Source organism: Prionailurus bengalensis, chromosome C1 (genome assembly GCF_016509475.1).
Source record: "Prionailurus bengalensis isolate Pbe53 chromosome C1, Fcat_Pben_1.1_paternal_pri, whole genome shotgun sequence".
In the NCBI taxonomy this organism is placed as follows: domain Eukaryota; kingdom Metazoa; phylum Chordata; class Mammalia; order Carnivora; family Felidae; genus Prionailurus; species Prionailurus bengalensis.
In genome coordinates, this window is record NC_057345.1 from 204,531,252 (window position 1) to 204,552,400 (window position 21,149).

At 58.2% G+C, this 21,149-nt stretch overlaps 1 protein-coding gene across 13 annotated transcripts in view; it reads left to right on the forward strand.

Annotated features, from left to right (window-relative positions):
* Positions 1–21,149, forward strand: part of SPEG (striated muscle enriched protein kinase) — a 56,568-nt gene that overhangs the window by 27,389 nt on the left and 8,030 nt on the right. For 8 of the 13 annotated variants that reach the window (XM_043577915.1, XM_043577924.1, XM_043577910.1 and 5 more), the window contains 23 exons: positions 413–588; positions 3,110–3,370; positions 4,397–4,555; positions 4,662–4,851; positions 4,955–5,178; positions 7,670–7,789; positions 8,009–8,113; positions 8,715–8,921; positions 9,323–9,446; positions 9,564–9,739; positions 12,090–12,202; positions 12,647–12,815; positions 13,057–13,153; positions 13,285–13,485; positions 14,746–14,803; positions 15,387–15,464; positions 15,573–15,751; positions 16,263–16,289; positions 16,973–17,125; positions 17,310–17,352; positions 18,300–18,368; positions 18,635–20,609; positions 20,892–21,023. In XM_043577915.1, the coding sequence (XP_043433850.1) occupies positions 413–588; positions 3,110–3,370; positions 4,397–4,555; positions 4,662–4,851; positions 4,955–5,178; positions 7,670–7,789; positions 8,009–8,113; positions 8,715–8,921; positions 9,323–9,446; positions 9,564–9,739; positions 12,090–12,202; positions 12,647–12,815; positions 13,057–13,153; positions 13,285–13,485; positions 14,746–14,803; positions 15,387–15,464; positions 15,573–15,751; positions 16,263–16,289; positions 16,973–17,125; positions 17,310–17,352; positions 18,300–18,368; positions 18,635–20,609; positions 20,892–21,023 (5,036 nt within the window). Of the gene's footprint in view, positions 1–412; positions 589–1,951; positions 2,780–3,109; positions 3,371–4,396; positions 4,556–4,661; positions 4,852–4,954; positions 5,179–7,669; positions 7,790–8,008; positions 8,114–8,714; positions 8,922–9,322; positions 9,447–9,563; positions 9,740–12,089; positions 12,203–12,646; positions 12,816–13,056; positions 13,154–13,284; positions 13,486–14,745; positions 14,804–15,386; positions 15,465–15,572; positions 15,752–16,262; positions 16,290–16,972; positions 17,126–17,309; positions 17,353–18,299; positions 18,369–18,634; positions 20,610–20,891; positions 21,024–21,149 lie in introns of those variants that run through there. The other 5 variants (XM_043577920.1, XM_043577923.1, XM_043577921.1 and 2 more) reach the window with 3 other exon arrangements.

A 21,149-nucleotide genomic window follows, 5' to 3' on the forward strand; every position in this document is an offset into this window, starting at 1 on the left:
ATCTGTAATTGATTGTCTGGTCCCCTATGATTTTTTAACATCGTAAGTTATTTCTTAGCCCTTTTGGGAAGTGAGAAAGCTATCCGTTGGTTATAAATAATAAAAAAAATAAGACACGAAGACATTTCAGAGCTACCAAGAACTGAAGAGTGTAGTTAGGTTCCAAGGAAGGTTAAGATTCAGGTGGGCAGAGGAGTTCTGGAAGTTCCTGGGGGTGGGGGAGGATCTCAGAGTCAGGGTGAGAACTTGGCCCTGTTAACCCAAGGGTGCTCATGGTCAGTGAGACAGATCTGACAAGTGGACCAAAGACGGGGTGGGGGGTGGAGGAGCCTGCTTGGCTCTGCAGCCCCACTTCCTGGTGCAGGCAAGTCAGGACCTGGGCCCCTAGACTGAGTTCCTGTCCTTCTGACAGGCTGAGAAACCGGCAGCCTGTGCGCCCAGACCAGCGGCGCTTCGCGGAGGAGGCAGAGGGCGGGCTGTGCCGGCTGCGGATCCTGGCGGCTGAGCGGGCCGACGCTGGCTTCTACACTTGCAAAGCGGTTAATGAGTATGGAGCCCGGCAGTGTGAGGCCCGCCTGGAGGTCAGAGGTGAGTGCCTCACGCTCTCCATAAAACCCACCCTGCCCGCCGGCCCTGGCCCCCCCATCCCCAGCCTCTTCCCTGCTCAGATGCCAACTTTCACACAACCTCAGTTAGAGGACGCCAGAACAGAAAGGGCCTTCTAAAATCCTGTTAATTTGTTGCTTATATTGCAGTTGAGTAAACTGAGGCCCAGAGAGGGGAAGTGACTTGCTCAAGGCCACCTGGCAAGTTGTTCAGTGCTTAGTCTACTATGCAGTACTGCCTTCCCTATGCTTAGTCGCACCTGCTCCCTGATATTAGCCAGAGAGAGACCCTACTTCCTGCCACCAGCTGTCCTCTCCACACACTCTTCCAAGCTTTGGTCACCTTGCCCTTTCCAGGCCTCTCCCTCACAAACCCCCTCCCTGCCCCTTTGCCCTCCTACCCATCCCATTGCTGTGCAGAAGCTATTGTGGTTGGAGGTTGCAGTGGGGTGAGTCTGATAGCTGGACCCGTTCCGAGGGGCCCTTGGGGTGACTTGGGCTTGAAGCATTGCCAGGGACCCCAGGGCTGTGAGGGTGAGCAGGGCCATGGAATGTGGAGAGGCCTGGGGCCCCCAGAGTTGGGGCATGAGGGCAGGGGGCCTTTCAGGCAATGGGGATAGCAGGCAGGCCTTAGCCAGGCTGCCCTTGGGGGGCTGGTGGTGTTCCTCCCGAGGGCTGGCTGTCAACCTTGCCTTCTACTCACCTTTCTCTGTGGGCAGCTCTTGACTGGGAACCCTTCCTTAGTTCTGCACTCAGCCATCATCCCTCCCTTCCTGGTAGAGGCGAGCTTCTGGATACCACCAGCCCCTGCTGGAGCTTAGACCCTGACAGTCACGGTCACCTTCGTGGGGCCCTCCCTATCTCAGTTACCTGCCCTATGCCTCTTGTTCTTGGAGCTGCCACTCCTTGGTCTCTGAATTCTTCAGCTCTCCCTGCTCCCATTCCCTGGCCTGTTCCTTCCCCTCCAGGGTCTGGCTCTGCCTTGCTTCTCTGTCTTAACCCATGTCTCAGTGCTTCTCTCTCTTTGGGATTCCTCCTGACATCCCCTGGGCTTTGGGTACCCGTGATGCCTTTTCCCTAGTTGCCCACAGCTTCTGCCCACCCAGGAACCCCAGAGAGCTCTGCGGTCTCTGCCCGGCCTCTGGCTGGCTGCCAATCCCCCCATCCCAAGGCCGATCTTGGAGGGAACTGAAAGTGGCAGCGTGCCCTGGCAGTTTTAGAGGCAGGTCTCCACGTAGAGGGGCCCTAGCCAGGTCTGCGTGGTGTGCGTGCCTGTGCGTGCGTGCGTGCGTGCGTGTGCTGCACTAACCTGCCGCTTGCTGACTGAGGTTTTTGTCTGTACACAGGCGAGTGAGCTCAGGGGGCCGACTGCGCTCCCCCCGCTACCCTCCGAGCCGCGCCCCTGTCTCAGGCACCTCTCGGACCTCGCTGTGTTTCACTGCCTCCTGCCCACAGACCCTGCCGGCCCGCCGGCCTGGACCCTGTCCCAGCTTCCCATTCCCTCCCCTCTCCACCTTATGCAGCATCCTGGGATAGCCCATGGGCCCCTAGGGACCCTTCTTCCCCAAGTGGACATATGGCTGGGCAGCCCCCACATGGACTGAGTGCCAGGAAGGGGCAGCCATGAGGGGTATCAAGACACCCCCCCCCAACTTCTCCCTGCAGGGGAGCACCCAGCGAGCGCATGTGCTACCGCTGCTACAGGCCCTGTCTGTCTCTCCGTTTGTCTGTCTGTGTGTCTGTGACAGTCAGGGAAGGATGCCTCTGAGCTGGTGTGGGGTGAGGCAGAGTGGGACAGGCCAGGGCATAGCCTCTGCAGGATGGAGGGGCCTAGGAGGGCAGGAGGCTGTTGACAAGAGGCTCATGAAGTGGGGGCCAGTGCACTGACCATTCCAGAAGTGGGTCTCAAATGGCACAACACTTTCTATTTCACAAGAGACTAAAAGCCAGAGGCCTCAGGCCCTATGCTGATGAGGAGGCCTGACCAAGTCCTGCTCTGGGCAGGTTTAGGGCTCATTTGGGGCTCCCCTTTTCACTGTCAGGGCCTGGGACGCTCTGTCTGGAAATGAGGGTGTTAGCCAGGCTTGGCCGAAGAGTGAGGGCCTGCTGTAATGGGTGTGGAGGTATTTGGAAAAAGTTGTTTCTTAGCTCAAATAAAGTCCAGTTTGTACCCAGCTGGTGTGCTGTGTTTTTTTTTTTTTTTTCCGCCGCCGTCTCTGCCCCTACGTGGCCCTCTCAGTTTCCCTGCCCTTGATTCCTTCCCGCTTCCCCTGAGTCCACCTTCCCTGGCCCAGCTTGCCATCCTGAAGGCAGGCCCTGGAGTTCCTTGCTGTCCTGGCCGGGTGGGCGGGCTTTCCCTGTCTCCAAAGGAACAAAATGCATCTCTCTCTCTGTATCTGTCTGTCTCTTTGTGTGTGCGTGTGTGTGCGTGTGTGTGTGTGTGTCTCCCTCACCCCGTGTGTCTCTATTCCTCGCGTGCCCCCCTGTGGCCGCTTTCCCCCCAGCACATCCTGAAAGCCGGTCCTTGGCCGTGCTGGCCCCCCTGCAGGACGTGGACGTGGGGGCCGGGGAGATGGCGCTGTTTGAGTGCCTGGTGGCAGGTCCTGCTGACGTGGAGGTAGACTGGCTCTGCCGAGGCCGCCTGCTGCAGCCCGCTCTGCTCAAATGCAAGATGCATTTCGATGGCCGGAAATGCAAGCTGCTGCTCACGTCTGTGCACGAGGACGACAGTGGTGTCTACACCTGCAAGCTCAGCACGGCCAAAGGTAACTGCCCGCTCAGACCCGAGGGCTGCCATGGGCACCCCAGAGCTGGTGGGAGGGGACCGGAAGTGTAGGAGCTGGGCGCAAAGTAAGATCATGCGGTACACCTGCCTCAACACGCGGAGTAGCGCCTGGCACAGAGGGCCTTCTGTGTCAGTGTCAGCTGCTGTTCCCGTAGAGAACCAGTCTGCTGAGGTGTAGCAGAACCCACCCGGACTTGGGTTCCAATTCTGGCCCTGCCACGCACTGCCACGTGACTTCAGACAAGTTACTACATCTCTCTGAGCTTTAGACTATCTGTAAAACGAGATCACGAGACTCGCTATCTTGTAGGGGAATTGGTCAGATTAATGAGATATCATGTAAAGAACAAAGTACAGCACAAGGCTGGCAAAGGGTGGCACCTGATAAATGTCACCCATTATTATTATTAATGACATCTCTGACCTGGTCTCTGTCCTCATTGGAAGAGCAGAGATGACGCCTCACCAGCTTGTGGTAATGAGCCCCTTAGGTGACGCTGGAAGTCTTTGTAAAGCAGGAAAGGATCCGGTTGGCATAAGGGGCTGTTCTTTCCCCCGGAAGATTCCTTGTGGGCTAGCTTCACGGGGTCTGGGATGGGTGGGAGGAGTGGAGGCACAGCCCAGGCCCAGAGGACAGTTCCGAGGGGAGGTGAAAGGCATGGGGGAGGATCGGGGTTTGGCTTGCAGGCCCCTCTCCTGGAGCTGAGCGGAGCTTCGTCCTGAGTGGGCAGGGGCAGTGACGAGGGGCTCCTGCTGCTTCCCCAACCACCGTGGCAGCCTGCCGCCCACCCTCGCCAACCTCCACCCTCCTGAGAAGGCCAGGTCTTTGGGTCTTGCCTACTACCTCATTCTGGTGTCTGGGGACCTTGCTGGGCTCTGCCCAGGCTCCAGCTCCTGGCCCAGCTCCCCTCTCCTGCCTGGCATATGAGGGCAGGACCTGTGGGTTGGGGTTCCTGGGACTCCGTGGCCTTCCCTGCCCCAGTGCTGACCTCCCCCCCACCACTAGATGAGCTGACCTGCAGTGCCCGGCTGACGGTGCGGCCCTCATTGGCGCCCCTGTTCACTCGGCTGCTGGAGGACGTGGAGGTGCTGGAGGGCCGGGCGGCCCGCTTCGACTGCAAGATCAGCGGCACTCCGCCCCCTGCCGTTACCTGGACTCATTTTGGTATGGCCCTCCACCCTGCAGATGTTGGGCGCCTCCTGAGGGCCAGAGGGCCAGCTGGGGGGCCCCCACTGAGCCTGCTCTGCTTGCCCGCCCCTCCCTCCCCCAGGCCACCAGGTGGAGGAGAGCGAGAACTTGCGGCTGCGGCAGGAAGGAGGTCTGCACTCTCTGCACATCGCTCATGTGGGCAGTGAGGACGAGGGGCTGTACGCAGTCAGTGCTACCAACGCCCACGGCCAGGCCCAGTGCTCGGCCCAGCTCTACGTGGAGGAGCCTCGGACGGCTGCCACCGGCCCCAGGTACCGCGGCACGCCCGGGGTTCCCAGGGCTGCCTCTGTGTGGCCTCGGCCCGTGGTGGGAGGGGCTGCTCTGGGCATCTGGGCAGCTATGTTGTTCTTACAGCTCAAAGCTGGAGAAGATGCCCTCTATCCCCGAGGAGCCGGAGCAGGGCGAGCTGGAGCGGCTGTCTATGCCCGACTTCCTGCGGCCACTGCAGGACCTGGAGGTGGGACTGGCCAAGGAGGCCATGCTGGAGTGCCAGGTGACCGGCCTGCCCTACCCCACCATCAGCTGGTTCCACAATGGCCACCGCATCCAGAGCAGTGATGACCGGCGCATGACACAGTGTATGTGTCTAGGGAGGGACCCTGGGGAGTGTCCCCTCTGGCACCCTCTGCACACACAGTACCTTCACTTTCTCCCTGCCCTTGAGCCTTCCCTTTCTAGCCTGCCCAGGGATGGGACACTGCCGGGGAGGGGAGTGCGCAGGCGCTAGGAGGTCATGGCCTCCTTCCTTGAGTTGCATGGCGCCACCTGCTGGATCACCGCTCTGCGCCTGGGGTGGCCCCCTTAACACTTGCTGGACAGGCCCTACAACTTGCTGCTGACCAGCTGCAGGACTGTGGGCAAGGTTACGGAACCTCTCTGTGCCGCAGTTTCCTTATCTATAAAAGCTTGTTATGAGCTTTAAATACGTTAATACATATAAAGCACTCAGAGTGGGGCCTGGTAAATAGCCAGTGGTCAGTAAATGTTAAAAATATTATTATTGCTATTGTTTTTGTCGTTGCCATTATTATCCTTGTTCATAAAGCAGTGTTGCTCACACCTTCCTGGAGAAATTTCAGTGAAAAGGCCAGTGTGGGCAGCGTCTGGCTCCGAAAGGATGGTTGGCCAGGGTTGTTAACAATACCAAATAAAGAAAAGGAGCCAGGGGAGAAATACAGAGGAACGTATCTGGGACCGTGTCCCTTCCACCTCAGATATTTCTCTCGGCGGTATCTCATTTCCATCCTGGAAGGGATCTGAGTCTCATGGGAAAAGATTTATCTAACCCCATCAGACAGCCCATGCTGCGACCGTGATGGGTGCCTCTTACCGCTGCGACATGACAGAACTTATCTTTCTTGAGCACTTTGTGAGTGCCAGGCCCTGAGTGCTGAAGGCCTGACATCATCAAGGGCCTATAAGGCAGGTACTATTATCCCGGTTTGCACGCAGGGAAACTGAGGCTTACAGAAGGACAGGGACTTGCCCAAAGGCAGAAAAACACCATCTGACCCTGGCACCCACCTCCTAACCAGGATGCCCCCTGTCACCTGTGCCTCACTCCCCTACCCCACTGTCCAGTGCCACCACTGTGGCTGTGACCTTTCTCCTCACAGCCCCCTCCTCAGGCTGTCTGTTCAGCCCACAGGCTTCCTGTCTCTCATTCTGCTTGAGGCCCCTGGTGGGTGTCTCTTGGGATCTGAGCTGGCATCTCAGCCTCTGTCTGTATCTGGGGTCAGCAGCAGCCCTTGGTCTCTCTTCCTTTATAAATAGTGTCAGCAGAGATAAATGAATGGGTGAGTGTTTCACGTGGCGATAACCACTAAGAGAGGGGAGGGGTGTTTGGGGATGGCCTTGATGTGAAGGAGGACAGTGCAGGCCTCTTCCCCTTCACACCCCCGCCTGAGATGGCCTCCTTATCATCATTCAGGGATCACAGTGTAGAAAAGGAGGATCAGAATCAGAGGGAAGCAACTTCAAGCCATGGTTCCATCACTCATTAGCTGGGTCACCTTGGACAAGTCCATTAATGTCTCTGATCTCATTGGTAAAATGAGAATCATCTTGCAGGGTTGTTGAAAGGATTATGGAAAAAAGTACATGTCAAGTAGCTGGCATAGACTGGGCACAGAACAGACAACGCTTATTATAATTTATAATCTAACATCTTTGGCACTTACTATGTGTAAGGCGTCGGGTACTGGGCCTGACAGGACAAGTTAGCCCTGTCTTTAAGGAGCCACGACACATGTAAGTAAAGAGGAAGAACTACCCACAGCAGTGCGGGCCTGGTGCGGGGCACCCCGGGGAGGGAGTCAGGGGTGGGGGTACAGAGAAGGCTTCCCAGGCTGGCATTCACTTGATCTGTGTCTTGAAGGAGAAGGCCTTAAGTAAGGGAAGAGTATTCCAGAAGGGAGGAATTTCGTGAGCAAAAACCTGGAGATGGAACTCCTGGGGCTTGTTCAGGGACCTGATGGCTTGTCAGGGTTGGAGGAAGAGAGGGAGACATGGCTGGGTGGGTGTTTGGGCTGAGGGCTTTGGATGCTAGTAGGTACGTCGAGTGTGGTAGGTGCCGTCAAGGTTTCCAGGTCGGGAGGTAACATGCAATGCCATTGGCAGAGTGTGGACTGTGCCAGTGGAGGGCTTTGTTGGGTGCCGTGCTGCAGACGGGACCAGCAGTGGCCATGCGGGATGAAGAGGGGACTGAGGGAGGGGCCTTAGGAATGAAACCTGTCAGCACTTTGATGCCCAGGTGTGACCGCCAGAGGTGCAGAAATGAAGGGTAGTTAGCGGGGTAGGAACTCACAGAGGGTGAATCAGTGTGGGAGAAAGATGAGAAGTCACTGGAGGGACAGCCAAGAGGGGCTAGGGCTGCAGGTGTAGGCTTGGCAGCCTGGACTTTGGGTTTGCTGCAGGGTGGACATGCTTCTTGCTGTCCACCCCCCTCTTGCCCCCTCGCTGCTCCCTCAGCGGGTGAGGGTAAAGGGCCAGGCCTGTGATGGCATGGGTCCAGCCCTCCAAACCTCCTCACTCAGGCTCGGTGTCATTGTCTCCCTGCCCACCCCCCAGACAGGGATGTCCACCGCTTGGTGTTCCCTGCTGTGGGACCTCAACATGCCGGCGTCTACAAGAGTGTCATCGCCAACAAGCTGGGCAAAGCTGCGTGCTATGCCCACCTCTATGTCACAGGTAAGGCAGGCACTTTCTTGGTCAGCTGGCTTCTGCCTACACAGAGGCCTAGGTGAGGGAGGGGCCTCCCTTCCCCTTATACCCTGTGGAGCCACTTGGCCTTGCCCTTGGCCCTGTGGCTGTGCCTCTGGTCTCCATCCCACTGTCCTGAGGCTTGGTGATCCTGCGGAGCCATTGGACCCTAAAAGACCCAGCAGACCTCTGACCTCTGGCTTTCAGATGTGGTTCCAGGCCCCCCAGATGGTGCCCCGCAAGTGGTGGCTGTGACTGGGAAGATGATCACGCTCACATGGAACCCCCCCAGGAGTCTGGACATGGCTATTGGTGGGTCAGGCTGCACAGGGCTGTGGGGTGGGGATGGAATGTGGGCAGGGACACCCAGGCAGGGGCACCCAGGGAGCCAGGATGGGGAGGCAGGACCCAGAGAGGTGTACCAGTGGAGGGTAGGACAGAGCAGGGGACTCGGAACATGGCCAGGAGCTGCTATGCCTGCCTCCTCTCCAAGGTGGATAAAGCCCTGGGTCCGCATCAGGGGAGGCCACAAAGGGGCCTCCACGTTCCCTTTCTCAGAGGGACTGGGTGTTTGGGTCATGATCCTAGGAATACCCTCCCCTTCCTTGTGCATATGACTTCTCCCTGCTCTGTACCTCAGTTTCTCCATCTCAGGTTGTAGCAAGAAATTGGGATATGAGTTAAACTCCCTCCATGCCTACAACTGGACCCCATGCCTGGCACCTGGTGGGCCCTGAGCATGGCTGGCCAGGTTGGAAAGAGCAGATGGGAGGTAGGCAGAAGCAACAGGAGAAACTGAGGCAGGTCCTTAGAGCAGACTAATGATGAGTTTCTGGGTCCTGAGCCAGCTGAATGGGGGGGGGACAGGGGGTGTCCCAGCAATGCCCACCTCTAGCAGCTACTTCCCCACTAGACCCAGATGCCCTGACCTACACCGTGCAGCACCAGGTTCTGGGCTCAGACCAGTGGACAGTGCTGGCCACGGGCCTGCGGGAGCCCGGGTGGGCAGCCATGGGGCTGCGTAAGGGGGTCCAGCACATCTTCCGGGTCCTCAGCACCACCATCAAGAGCAGCAGCAAGCCCTCACCCCCCTCTGAGCCTGTGCAGCTGCTGGAGCACGGTGAGCCTGGGTACTTCCATGGGGGTGGGGGTGGTTGGGGCTGCTGGGCCAGGGAACTGGGTCTTCGTGGTGGAGGCTCAAGGGCTGATCTAGACATTCTAGCTATGGTGGGAATAGCACAGCTGGGGGCAACCTTGACCAGTCCGAGCACGTTTTCCTCCTGAAAGCTGCATGCACAGTGGGCAAGGCTGAGGCTCTGGAGTCAGACAAGCTAGGGGCAAAGTCCCCGCTCTGCTACTTCCTGGCTATGCACCCTAGACAGATAGCTGAACCTCTCTGAACCTCAGCTTCCTCATCTGTAAACACGGAGCTCCATGGTGGTTGGCGGGTGGTTAAGAGCATAGAGGACACTAAGGACCTGGTATTAAGCCCAGCACCAGCTCGTGCTCTTCTCTGTCCAGGCCCACCACTCGAGGAGGCGCCTGCTGTGTTGGACAAGCCGGACATCGTGTATGTGGTGGAGGGACAGCCCACCAGTGTCACGGTCACCTTCAACCACGTGGAGGCCCAGGTCGTCTGGAGAAGGTGGGGCCCTGCCTTGCATGCCTCATTCCCCACATGTGGCCGTCCAGCTCTGGCCGTCCTGGCCTGACCCCCACCCTGTGCCCAGATGCTGGGTGACCTCCCTGTCGTGTCTCTTAGCTGCCGAGGGGCTCTTCTAGAGGCACGGGCAGGTGTGTACGAGCTGAGCCAGCCGGATGATGACCAGTACTGTCTTCGCATCTGCCGGGTGAGCCGCCGAGACGTGGGGCCCCTCACCTGCACTGCCCGCAACCGCCACGGCACACAGGCCTGCTCAGTCACCCTGGAGCTGGCAGGTGGGTGACAGGACGCTTCCTTCCCTCTCCTCCCTGTCAGGCCCACGGTCCTTGCCTTATGCCCCCAGGTGCATACACCCTCCTGTCAGGCCTGGCCATCTAATGGCTGTAATAATACCAATGCTAGCAGAAATAACAGTGATAGTATGAATAAGATATTTATTGAGCACCTAGTATGTGCCAGGCTCAGTGCCAAATACCTTCCGTGTATCACCTCATGGAATATTTACGTTAGCCCTGTGATATGGGACTGGTTATTATCCTTATTTGACAGATGGGAAAACTGAGGCTTGGAGAGTATGCTAAGTAACAGGCCCAAGGTCACACAAGTTGATAAGGACAGGAGCTGGGATTCAAGCCTGGATGCCCAACGCCAGGGCCAACTCCTGGCTCCTGTGTTAAACACAACAGGAAATAGCACCTCAACTGTAACAAGTGTAAGGGGACCAAGTTTAATTTCAAAAAGAAAAAAGCCCAAGCGAGCACATTTGATTAGCCGACTCTCAGCTCTGGGGACCCTGGCTGCCCTTTTGCACTGGTCTATTTGACAGACCCTGCCAGCCTTTGCAGTGAGGACCCTTTTTATAATTTCTCCTTTAAAGATGTAGGCTCTCAACCGGTGGCATGCGTTAAGTAGTAATTGTCTTGTTTTCCGGTTTGTTAATTAACTCTAGGCATATGTACCCGCCACTCAGAACTTCAGATCAGCATGAGCTAAACAGTGTTACCTGCTGAGTAGATACAATTCCAACCAAAGGCAAAGAAAGTGACATTTTAGTTAGCACAGGCAATCATATCTGGGTAAATGTACATTTGCTGGTGCTTTTAAAAAATTGTTCAAGTTCACTTGAAACCTTCCAGTCCTTTGACCTTCACGGAGTAACCCCCCACCACCTCTGGATGAGAAACCAGATTCCCTGAGGGGTGGGAAGGGATCTTGAGCGTGGAAGAGAAGTGGCCGTAGGGTGTGTGAGGAAGAGGTGAGGGAGCCCTGCTGGCCCTGATATGGATGGGGGGTGGGCACTGTGATCGGTGGCTGGGTCCCTGTCTCCCTTTTGTGTGTTTCCTCCCTTGCCCAGCTTCTCCACCCGCACCCACCCCCCCACACTTCCTACTCAGCTGCCACTTTGGTCCTTGAACGTACCGTCTATAGGACTCATTTTTCTTCCCAGATAGAGGAAGAGCCTTAGGGTTTGGGAAGCCCTGGCCACTGAGAGCCCTGCAGCCCAGCCAGGCTGGGACAGTGACTGAGAGAGAGAGAGAGACACTGTGTTCCAGTTAGCTGGGACTAGAACAGGCCTGGGGCTTGGATCTTCATGCCCCTCCCACTGTGCCCACCACCCCCCAGCCCCCAGGCAGGGCAAGTGGAATTGCCTCCTTCCTCCATATCTGCCCCACGGTAGGGTCTTCTTCACTCCCAGGGTGCCCCCCTTTTATCTCTGCAAAGTCAGACTGGGTGCCTGTGATGGGTGGTGGTCCCTGCCCTGTGCCCCTGTTCTTCCCTCAGGGCCTGCTCACTCCCACTCCTCTTAAAGCTGAGACCTTAAACATGCTCAGGAGGTGGGGCACTGGGAAGTCACAGGTTCCTCTGTGAAGCACGCTAGAATAGGTATTTAATTCCATTCCGAGAATTAGAAGCCACGCTGCCAGGAAATAACATGACCGCATGATATGCGTAGAGAATGAAATCACTGTCACATGTGGGAGAGCAAAGCTGAGGATTGGTATCTGTTTGCTCATCTTGTCATCTCCCAGATGGCAAAAGGCCCCTTTAAACATTTAAACAAGATTCAGAGAGAAAACGTCAAGATACGGGCAATGCCATCCGCAAATTTAGTTCAGGGTCACAGCCTGAGCTGCCTTCCGGGGCCCAGGACAGTAACGCCCGAGGTAGGGCTGTGCAGAAGGGCGGTCACCCACAGGGGGCAGCATCGAGCCACTCTGCGCCAGCCCATTAATGCAGTGAGGGAAGAGGCTCACTCAGCATGGCCAATCCTGATTTTTTCAAGAGAGGCAGGAAATCCAGATTTCTTTTGTGTGTCAAAATCTCCTAGTTTCAGAGCTGGCAAATGAACACTGAGGGTCCAGCAAAGCAAGGCTGCACCCTCTGGCTTAGGTTTTCTGGGATTTGGAGAACATCACATATGGATTTACAGGCAAGGAACTCTGGTGTTCCCAGGGGCCGAGTTTGAGACCCCGGTGGGTGGGGTGCTGGGGTGTAGGGGCTTCTGGTGTTCTGCCTGAGCCTGTCGCTGAGGGAGGGAGGGCTTGGAGAGGGACTGAAAAGGCACACCCTCGTGACCTCAGTGTTGTCACCTTCCCTTCCTCACCCCACCCCTGTGTATTTCAGAGGCCCCTCGATTTGAGTCCATCATGGAGGACGTGGAGGTCGGGGCTGGGGAAACCGCACGCTTTGCTGTAGTGGTTGAGGGGAAACCACTGCCAGACATCATGTGGTACAAGGTCAGAGGGTGACAAAGGCCTCAGGGAGTCCTAGCATGGGGCTGGCTGGGAGCCTGAGGGTAAGGGAGGAGGGATTTCTGGACAGGAGGGGTCTTGGCAACCTTAGGAGGAGGGGAGCCTGGACAGAGAGGAACAAAGGTTCTGCCAGAGGTGTGGCTAGGAGAAGAAAATGGGACCCAGGGTGCCGTGTGACAATCGTGGGTGTTTCAGGAACCAGGGGACTAACTGGGTGGTGCAGAGCTATTACTGGGAAATAAAGTGGAGCCAGTTTCGGGTGCTGAAGGGAGCAAGGCCCCTGGGGCAGCGATAATATCGAGCCGTGGGGTAGGAGTGTTCCTGGCCCTTGAGGTAGGGCTGAGACTGGGTCTCAGTCATGGAGATAAAGGTGGGTCCCAGGTAGAGGTAAAGCCAGGCCTGGGCTGGAGGTGACGGCCAACTCTGCAGGACGAGGTGCTGCTGACCGAGAGTAGCCATGTGAGCTTCGTGTATGAAGAGAGCGAGTGCTCCCTGGTGGTGCTCAGCACAGGGACCCAGGATGGAGGCGTCTATACCTGCACTGCACGGAACCTGGCTGGCGAAGTCTCCTGCAAAGCGGAGTTGGCTGTGCGTTCAGGTGGGCTGGAGTGCGAAGGGAGAAAGGCAGAATGCTTATTCTCGGGAATGCCACGTGAGCCCCCAGCCAGGAACCACTCACCAGGCCCTTCCCTCTTAAACCACCACTATCTTCCGGCGCCGGCACCCCACGTCGGGCCCCCAACATTCCTGGTCCTCCTTCATCTGCCTTGCCTGTCCCGGTCTCTGCCCTCGTTACTCTCTTGCCTTCCCCCACCTAACACCAGGCATCTCTTCCCCAGCCCAGACAGCCATGGAAGTAGAGGGGGCCGGGGAGGCCGAGGAACAGCGAGGAAGGAGACTCAGCGACTTCTATGACATCCATCAAGAGATCGGCAGGTGTGGGGCCGGGAGAGGGTGCCGAGCCCAGGAGCCAAGGGCGCCTGGGTCTGAGGCTAGGAGGCCTTGGAGAACCAGGGCCACCACGATGACGATGACGGAGCCCCTCACCTCCCTGTGTCGTCCCCCAGGGGTGCCTTCTCCTACCTGCGGCGCGTGGTGGAGCGAAGCTCCGGCCTGGAGTTTGCAGCCAAGTTCATCCCCAGCCAGGCCAAGCCAAAGGCATCAGCATGGCGGGAAGCCCGGCTGCTGGCCCGGCTCCAGCACGACTGCGTCCTCTACTTCCATGAGGCCTTTGAGAGGCGTCGGGGACTGGTCATTGTCACCGAGCTGTATCCTGGGATAGGCTGGGCGGGTAGGGGACACGTGGCCAATTAGCAACATGTTTTATACTTTACAAAGTGGTCCCACTGACCTTTAGGAGGTGCTGACCACCTATTAGGAAATGTTCCCATCGATGATTGGGAGTTCTGAAGACATCTTGTCAGAACTTTACAGAGTAGAGTCTGGAGACTTCTGCAAAAAGCAGCACTTTTTAGCTCCCCCACCCCTGTCTTTTTAAATTTTTTTTTTAACGTTTATTCTTGAGAGAGAGACAGAGACAGAGACACAGGATGAGCGGGGGAGGGGCAGAGAGAGAGAGGGGCACAGGATCTGAAGCAGGCTCCAGGCTCTGAGCTGTCAGCACACAGCCTGATGCGGGGCTTGAACTCTTGAACTGTGAGATCATGACCTGTGCTGAAGTCAGACTCTCAACCATCCAAGCCACCCAGGCACCCCTTTTAGCTTAAACTTACATAGCATTTAGTGGGTGCCTGGCAGTGCTCCTAAGTTTTGCCAATATTAACCTATTTAATCCTCGTGTATACCTATGTCATGATAATACTGAAGTATAGAGAGATGAAGTAACTCATCCAAGGTCACATGGCTAACAAAAGGCACGTACACGAAATACAGTACCATATATCCAAACTTTCGAAGTGACCCCATTTCAGATGAGCATCGGGACTGGTTTTATTTGAAAGGTTGTTTTCCTGAAGAATAGATTTTGCCCTTCCAGGAGAGCTCTGTTTAAACAGAGGCACACTGTGATAAGGTGGTCAGCTTGTCTCTCCCATTAGCTGGGTGACCATATCCTTCACACCAGCCTTCCAGTCTGCACTTTAAGAGCCCAAACCTCAGAAAAATGACCATTTGTTAAATGTCACAGGTCATTCTCAAAAAGAGGCAAGAAATTCCATCCATGGTCCACAAAATTCTGCTCTAACTTGGCCTTTTTAAACAGGCAACGAAAGGGTATGAGTGAAGATGTCATCCCCATTCTCCACCCGAGGGAACCTAGGCTCAGAGAGGTTGGGTGACTTGCCTGAGACCCCACAGCAAATGAGAGTCCAAGCAGGGTGATCCCATCTATGCACCCAGATGATAGGGAAAGGGTGGAGACACAGAACTGGTATTACATATGTTTTAAGGGGAAGGAGAACTCTGTGCAGAGCCGGGATCTGACTTGAGCTCTAGGGGTAGAGGGCACTGCCCAGGGAGGGCCCAGGAGTTGGCCCTGCTGTCACTGTTCTCCTTGATCTGGGACATAGATGCACAGAGGAGCTTCTGGAGCGAATGGCCAGGAAACCCACCGTGTGTGAGTCTGAGGTGAGGGCAGTGGGTGGTAGGGGTCAGGTTGGGCACCCGTGGTTACCCACCTGAGCTCTGAGAATTGAGGGGTGGGTCCTGGGCATGCCGTCCATGCCCATGAATAGGCCAGGGGTGGTGGTGGAGAGGACGGTTAGGCAGGCAGGACCAGACTTCCCACGCTGGGACTTGCACAGTCCTCTGTAAATCTCAGTAGGCCCACTGGCCCCTACCTGTGTTGTTTCCCAGTCTTCCCCCCATAAACATTCCTCAGATATTTCTCTCGGGAGGCACCCCACCTCGACTCTATTTAGTCTCACTGCTGTCCCGCCATGGAGGGCTGTACAAATTGTACACTGCACAGTTCTACTTATTATAATGTAAATGGCTCCCTCCTATATTTGTGCTATGCCCAACCTATACAGTTGTACTTGGAGGCCCCAGATCTCAGAAACCCCAAACCTATGTTTCAGCTACCTCTCCCAGCCGGCCATCTGAAGGCCACTTCTCAGGCATGGCCTGATCTCTTGCCACAGCTCTGGTGGTGAGCAAACCTAATACCCCACCCTTGCCCCCGCGGACTTTGGGCCTCCTGTTTCCACAGATCCGGGCCTACATGCAACAAGTGCTCGAGGGAATATGCTACCTGCACCAGAACCATGTGCTGCACTTGGATGTCAAGGTGAGGTGCAGGCGGGGGTGGGGAGCAGGCAGCCCCCGTGGGAGGCAGGCAGTGGGGCATCCCCCCCCCTCTTCACTCAGCTCCCATGCCTTCCCTTGTGTTCTGCAGCCTGAGAATCTGATGGTGTGGGATGGCGCAGAGGGTGAGGAGCAGGTGAGGATCTGTGACTTTGGGAATGCCCAGGAGCTGACTCCGGGAGAGCCCCAGTACTGCCAATACGGCACACCTGAGTTCGTGGCACCTGAGATTGTCAATCAGACCCCCGTGTCTGGAGTCACTGACATCTGGTAATGCTGGCATACTGGGCCACGGGTGGGCCAGGGCCTCTTCCCTCAGTGCCGTGCTGGGGCCTTGCTCGCTGGCAGAGAGGAACCTCACTAAGCCCAGATTCCTCCTCTGACAGTAGGTCTATTGACCATGTTTCTACCTGCCCCTCATCAGTCAGAGTTGACCCAGTCACTCAAGGCCTTAGCCCTCCCTGTCCATCCTTGGCTCCTGATCTCCCCTAGGTGCGGGGACTTCCCCCTCTGTGGCCATCTTGCCTCCCCGCAGTGAGGGAGGCCAGCTCTTTGGCTCCCAGACTCCTCTGTGCTTCCTGGGCTGGCCCTGCCATGACCCTTGACTCCTCCAGGGACCTTGAGACCTCTGAGTTGAGAGGCCTCCTGGAAGGAGGCATCCCTGTGCCCATTTGTCCCAGTGAGGACACTCCTCACTAGATTAGTGGTAGCAGAAAACCGCTCACTGCTGGTGGGAGGCGGGCTGTCCACTTACCCCTCGATTACTCTCTTTTCCCCACAGGCCTGTGGGCGTTGTTGCCTTCCTCTGGTAAGGACCCCTCTACACCCAGTTTCCAATGGTCTCCTAGCAGGCCCACCCCTAACATTTGCAGAGCCTGGGGCAGGAGAGCAGTTTAGGGCCTGCAGCCCACCCCTTCTCTTTCTCACCCCTGCACTGTCAGGGGCCTCACGTGCATGAATGTGGATGCCTCGGGCTGCGAGTCTAAGCTCTGTCTGCCACCACGCTCCTCCGTGAAGGGCGGTCATGCTGGCAGCATGCTTGGGAGGCTGGACAGAGAGAGGCCCGTGCAGGCTCAGTGCCATCTAGGCAGGGAATTATAAGGCCCTGAGTGTTCAGAACAGGCACTAGAAGAAAGAGGCTCAGGCTCAGGGCGGCATATCCCCTGGGCACAGACTCTTCACCTCAGGAACAGGCCGTGGCTGGAGGAGGGACAAAACAGGTCCTCTAAAGCATGGGTGCAGGGCCCAGCTGGGTGCTCAGGTCTCAAAGCAGTACTGCCTCCTCACCTATTTGGCAGTGTGGGGTGGCGGCAGGACAGGCAAGAGTCTGAAAGACTGCCCTCTGTTCGGATTCACCCTGCCTCTGCCTTCCCCAGAGCCCCAGGGCCTCCACCTGTCCCCAGCCCCATGTCCCCACTGGCATCCCTCATAGTCTCTGCCTCGGCCCAGGGCCCTGCCCACCTCTCATGCTGGCCCTCTCTGCCTCTGCAGTCTGACGGGAATCTCCCCATTTGTTGGGGAAAACGATCGGACGACATTGATGAACATTCGAAACTACAACGTGGCCTTCGAGGAGACCACATTTCTGAGCCTGAGCAGGGAGGCCCGGGGCTTCCTCATCAAAGTGCTGGTGCGGGACCGGCTGTGAGTACAGGGTCCTGAGGAGCCCCCCACCCCTCAGAGTCCCCTCATGCCACCCCCCACTCCTGACCCAGCCTCTGCCCTTAGATGTTCAGTCTCTCAACTCCTTACAGGCCCTGTTTGCCCATGTGTTGACTGGCTCTCTGAATGAGTGATGGAGCCCTTCTTAACCTTCATTCCTTTACAGGAGGCCTACCGCAGAGGAGACCCTAGAACACCCTTGGTTCAAAGTGAGTCTCTTGCAAAGTTGTGGTAGAAGAGGTGGGGGGAGAGGACATTATTAACAGCTCCATTTATTGAGTGCCTACTGTGTGCAGTATAGTCTGCGAGAGGCAATTTATAACCATATGGTCGGTTAGCCTCACAATAGCTCTGCCTGGAAAGACATTATTACTCCTGTTTTGCTAATAAGCAAAGTCATCAGGGTTTTCCCTGGCTCTCAAGACCAGCCCTGGTCCTCCTCACTCCTGTGTGTCTGCCTCTGTCCCGCACTGCGGTTGGTGGGTGGCCCGGCTAGACCGGTCTCTTGGTTTTGAGCTCTGTGTGGCCAGAACTCTCACTCATTCATCTTCAAACCCCAGCACCACAGGGCAGAGGGGTGGAGTTCAGCATATGACCCAGAAAGAGTGACTGAATAAACCATCCATTGAGTGTTATGCTGGGTCAACTGAAGGTTGAGGTCATTCTGGTATCCGTCCTTGGATTATGAGCCTTGTCTCTCAGATCATAAATGAGCTCTTTTCAGACACCTGGGTGGGAGACTGAGGGAAATATCTGTCTCCGTCTGGCCCACCAAAGCTCCAGATGTCTGGGACGCCGGCTCTGCGTGAGACAGGTGGTGAGCTGGGGAGTGGAGCCCAGGCCAGGGGCCCAAGTGCAGGCTCCTGAGGGCAGCCAATGTGCCAAGACGGTGTAAGAGCCCTGGCGTAAGCCCCAAACCCACACGAAGAGCCACTGACTTTCTGCCCTTCCACTTAGGTTCAGGGATTTCGTCATTCGTAGGCACCTTGGCTGTGGGAGTCGTGACAGATCTAAGGGGAAGGGACCCCTAGGAACCCAGACTCAATGCTACCCAGTCCACTGTCCCCTCCTGTGGACTTTGTCTCTCCGTTGCCAAACCTTGAGGGTCTAGGTTGACAGAGGACTTTTCCTCAGGCCCTCTTTCCTGGGTTTGCAGACACAGGCCAAGGGCGCAGAGGTGAGCACGGATCACTTAAAGCTGTTCCTCTCCAGGCGGAGGTGGCAGGTGAGTTTGCCTGGGCCCTGCCTCTGTGCCTTCCACCTTTTCGCTCCGCAGTTTTTCTCTTGAACCTGCCTTTTTTCTATCACATGCCCTCGCTCCCCACTCGTCTGTCTTCATCCACTTTTTATTCTCTCAAACCCCAGTTTCACTCCCGTTCCCCAACCCTCCGCCTGCCTGGGGTCTTCTCCCCTGGGGCTGAGGTGGGCTTGAGTGGGTCAGTCTGGCCTCAGGGGTCCCTCTCAGGTCTGACTCTAGTACCTTGTCTCCAGCGCTCCCAGATCAGCTACAAGTGCCACCTGGTGCTGCGCCCCATCCCTGAGCTGCTGCGGGCACCCCCAGAGCGGGTGTGGGTAGCCATACCCAGAAGACCACCCCCCAGTGGGGGGCTCTCATCTTCCTCTGACTCTGAGGAGGAAGAGCTGGAGGAGCTGCCCTCAGTGCCCCGGCCACTGCAGCCTGAGTTCTCAGGTTCCCGGGTGTCCCTCACCGACATTCCCACTGAGGATGAGGCCCTGGGCACCCCAGAGGCTGGCACGGCCACCCCCATGGACTGGCAGGAGGAGGGAAGGGCCCCCTCTCAGGACCAGGAGGCCCCCAGCCCTCAGGCCCTCCCCTCCCCAGGCCAGGAGCCCCAAGCTGGGTCCAGCCCCCAGCGGAGAGAGCTCCGGAGGGGCACCTCTGCTGAGAGTGCCCTGCCCCGGGCCGGGCCGAGGGAGCCGGGCCGGGGCCTGCACAAGGCAGCCTCTGTGGAGCTGCCGCAGCGCCGAAGCCCCAGCCCGGGCGCCACCCGCCTGACCCGGGGAGGCCTGGGTGAGGGTGAGTATGCCCAGAGGCTGCAGGCCCTGCGCCAGCGGCTGTTGCGGGGAGGCCCTGAGGACGGCAAGGTCAGTGGCCTCAGGGGCCCCCTGCTAGAGAGCCTGGGGGACCGTGCCCGGGATCCCCGGCTGGCACGGGCTGCCTCCAGCGAGGCAGCCCCTCGACACCAGCCCCCACCTGAGACCCGGGGCCTGCAGAAGAGCAGCAGCTTCTCACAGGGAGAGGCGGAGCCCCGGGGCAGGCACCGCCGTGCTGGGGCGCCCCTCGAGATCCCCGTGGCCAGGCTTGGGGCCCGCAGGCTACAGGAGTCTCCCTCCTTGTCTGCCCTCAGTGAGGCCCAACCACCCAGCCCTGCGAGGCCCAGCGCCCCCAAATCCAGTGTCCCCAAGTCTTTGAAACCTCCTACCACCACACCCAGTGATGCCCCGCAGCCCTTGGCACCCCAGCCTGCCCAAGAGAAGGCCCCAGAGTCCACGCTGGAGCCGGTCCCAGCCCCCAAGCCCACACAGCCCTCTGTGGCTCCGCAAACCCCAGTGGCCCCCCTCACACCTTATGCCCAGATCATGCAGTCGCTCCAGCTGTCAGGCCACACGACGGGCCCCCTGCAGAGCCCTGGGGCATCTCCATCAGAGCCCAGACCCCACCCTGCTGTGTTTGCCCGGGTGGCCTCCCCACCTCCGGGAGCCTCCGAGAAGCGCGTGCCTTCAGCCGGGGCGCCCCCAGGGCTAGCCGAGAAAGCCCGGGTGCCCACAGTGCCCCGCAGGCCAGGTAGCAGTCTCAGTAGCAGCATCGAGAACCTAGAGTCAGAGGCTGTATTCGAGGCCAAGTTCAAGCGCAGCCGTGAGTCGCCCCTGTCGCGGGGGCTGCGATTGCTGAGCCGCTCGCGCTCAGAGGAACGCGGCCCCTTTCGCGGGGCCCAGGAGGAGGACGGCATGTACCGGCCCAGCCCGGCAGGAACGCCGCTGGAGCTGGTGCGACGGCCGGAGCGTTCCCGCTCCGTGCAAGACCTCAGGGCGGTCGGGGAGCCGGGCCTCGTCCGCCGCCTCTCGCTGTCGCTGTCCCAGCGTCTGCGGCGGACCCCGCCCGCGCAGCGCCACCCAGCCTGGGAGGCCCGCGGTGGGGACGGGGAGAGCTCGGAGGGCGGCAGCTCGGCGCGGGGCTCCCCGGTGCTGGCCGTGCGCAGGAGGCTCAGCTCCACGCTCGAGCGGCTGTCCAGCCGGTTGCAGCGCAGCGGCAGCAGCGAGGACTCAGGGGGCGCATCGGGTCGCAGCACGCCGCTGTTTGGACGGCTGCGCAGGGCCACGTCGGAGGGCGAGAGTCTGCGGCGCCTCGGCCTCGCACACAACCAGCTGGCGGCCCAGGCCGGCGCCAGCACGCCTTCCGCAGAGTCCCTGGGCTCCGAGGCCAGCGCTACGTCCGGCTCCTCGGGTGAGGGACAGGGGCAGAGTGGCCGGTAAATGTGTGAACACGTGCGGGTGGGGGGTGTGGTGGTGCTGGGATGACAGGTGCAGAGCCCGGAAGAGGGTGGGAGGGCTGGACGGAAGCTCTGGGAGGAGGAGCTGGAGGTCCTGGACAGGGGGCTGAGGCTGGTTTGGGAGCAAGCTGCGGTGGGGGCTAGAAGTTCTCTACTTCCCTGGGCTGAGGGCCTCAGGGAGGTGGGAGCTTTCTGGCACTGGTTGGGCCAGGGCTTATGGGCCTGGGTCTTCACAGCTCCTGGGGAAAGCCGGAGGCGGCTTCGCTGGGGCTTCTCTCGGCTTCGAAAGGACAAGGGGTTATCACAGCCAAACCTCTCTGCCAGTGCCCAGGAGGATTTGGGTCACCAGTATGTGCGCAGTGAATCAGGTAATAGAGGCCTGCTGGGTGAGTAAACCCCTCCCTGCCTCAGGAGCGGTCATAGCTGGGTGGAGCCCACCTTGAGGACGCTGGGCAGTAGTGGAAGGGACCCAGAGTCAGGAAAACAACAATAAT